General features: G+C 45.0%; 1 protein-coding gene across 1 annotated transcript in view; it reads left to right on the top strand.

Moving 5' to 3' along the window:
* LOC116078658 (solute carrier family 22 member 5-like) overlaps positions 1 to 613 on the top strand; it is a 24,794-nt gene that overhangs the window by 18,462 nt on the left and 5,719 nt on the right. Inside the window, exon 3 of the mRNA XM_031354012.1 lies at positions 87 to 319. Within this exon, the coding sequence (XP_031209872.1) occupies positions 87 to 319 (233 nt within the window). The remainder of the gene's footprint in view (positions 1 to 86; positions 320 to 613) is intronic.

Raw genomic sequence — 613 nt, 5'->3', positions numbered from 1 at the left:
CTCTATGTTAAAAATGATATCACAGAAGATTCATAAGGAAATAACCCCAATGAATGATTAACTTGACTATTCCTTGTTTTGAACAGGAACAGAAATTCTTTCCAAGTCAATTCGAATTATATTCGCTACCTTAGGAGTTTGCATATTTTATGCATTTGGCTTCATGGTGCTGCCTCTGTTTGCATACTTCATCAGAGACTGGAGAATGCTGCTGCTGGCGCTCACTGTGCCAGGGGTGCTGTGTGCAGCTCTCTGGTGGTGAGTGTCATTCTGGCCCTTGGGCTGCCTACCTTGTGGGGTAGCTTCTGTGTCATATCCGGTAGGGGGCAGCAGTAGCCACCAAATTCCAATTCTAGATCACAGAAAAAGGGGGTGCATTTTACTTATAAGTCAGTTTATAAAATCTCTCCATACTCCGAGAAGCCAAAACAACACAGAATCCCAAGACATAAGCGGGTATCTCCTCCACCCTGTTCTAGGGTGAACTAAGAATTTGCTGCAAGCAGATAGAAACCAGCCAAACTTCTAGGAGGTTCTCAGATCCCAGCAAGACCTGGACTATAGCTGCCTGATGCTGAGGTCCCAGACCAGGAGGGTTAGGAAGTAAAGAGAG

Source organism: Mastomys coucha, unplaced genomic scaffold (genome assembly GCF_008632895.1).
Source record: "Mastomys coucha isolate ucsf_1 unplaced genomic scaffold, UCSF_Mcou_1 pScaffold5, whole genome shotgun sequence".
NCBI lineage: Eukaryota > Metazoa > Chordata > Mammalia > Rodentia > Muridae > Mastomys > Mastomys coucha.
Note: the sequence above shows the minus strand (reverse complement) of the source record. Positions and strands in the feature narration are given on the sequence as shown.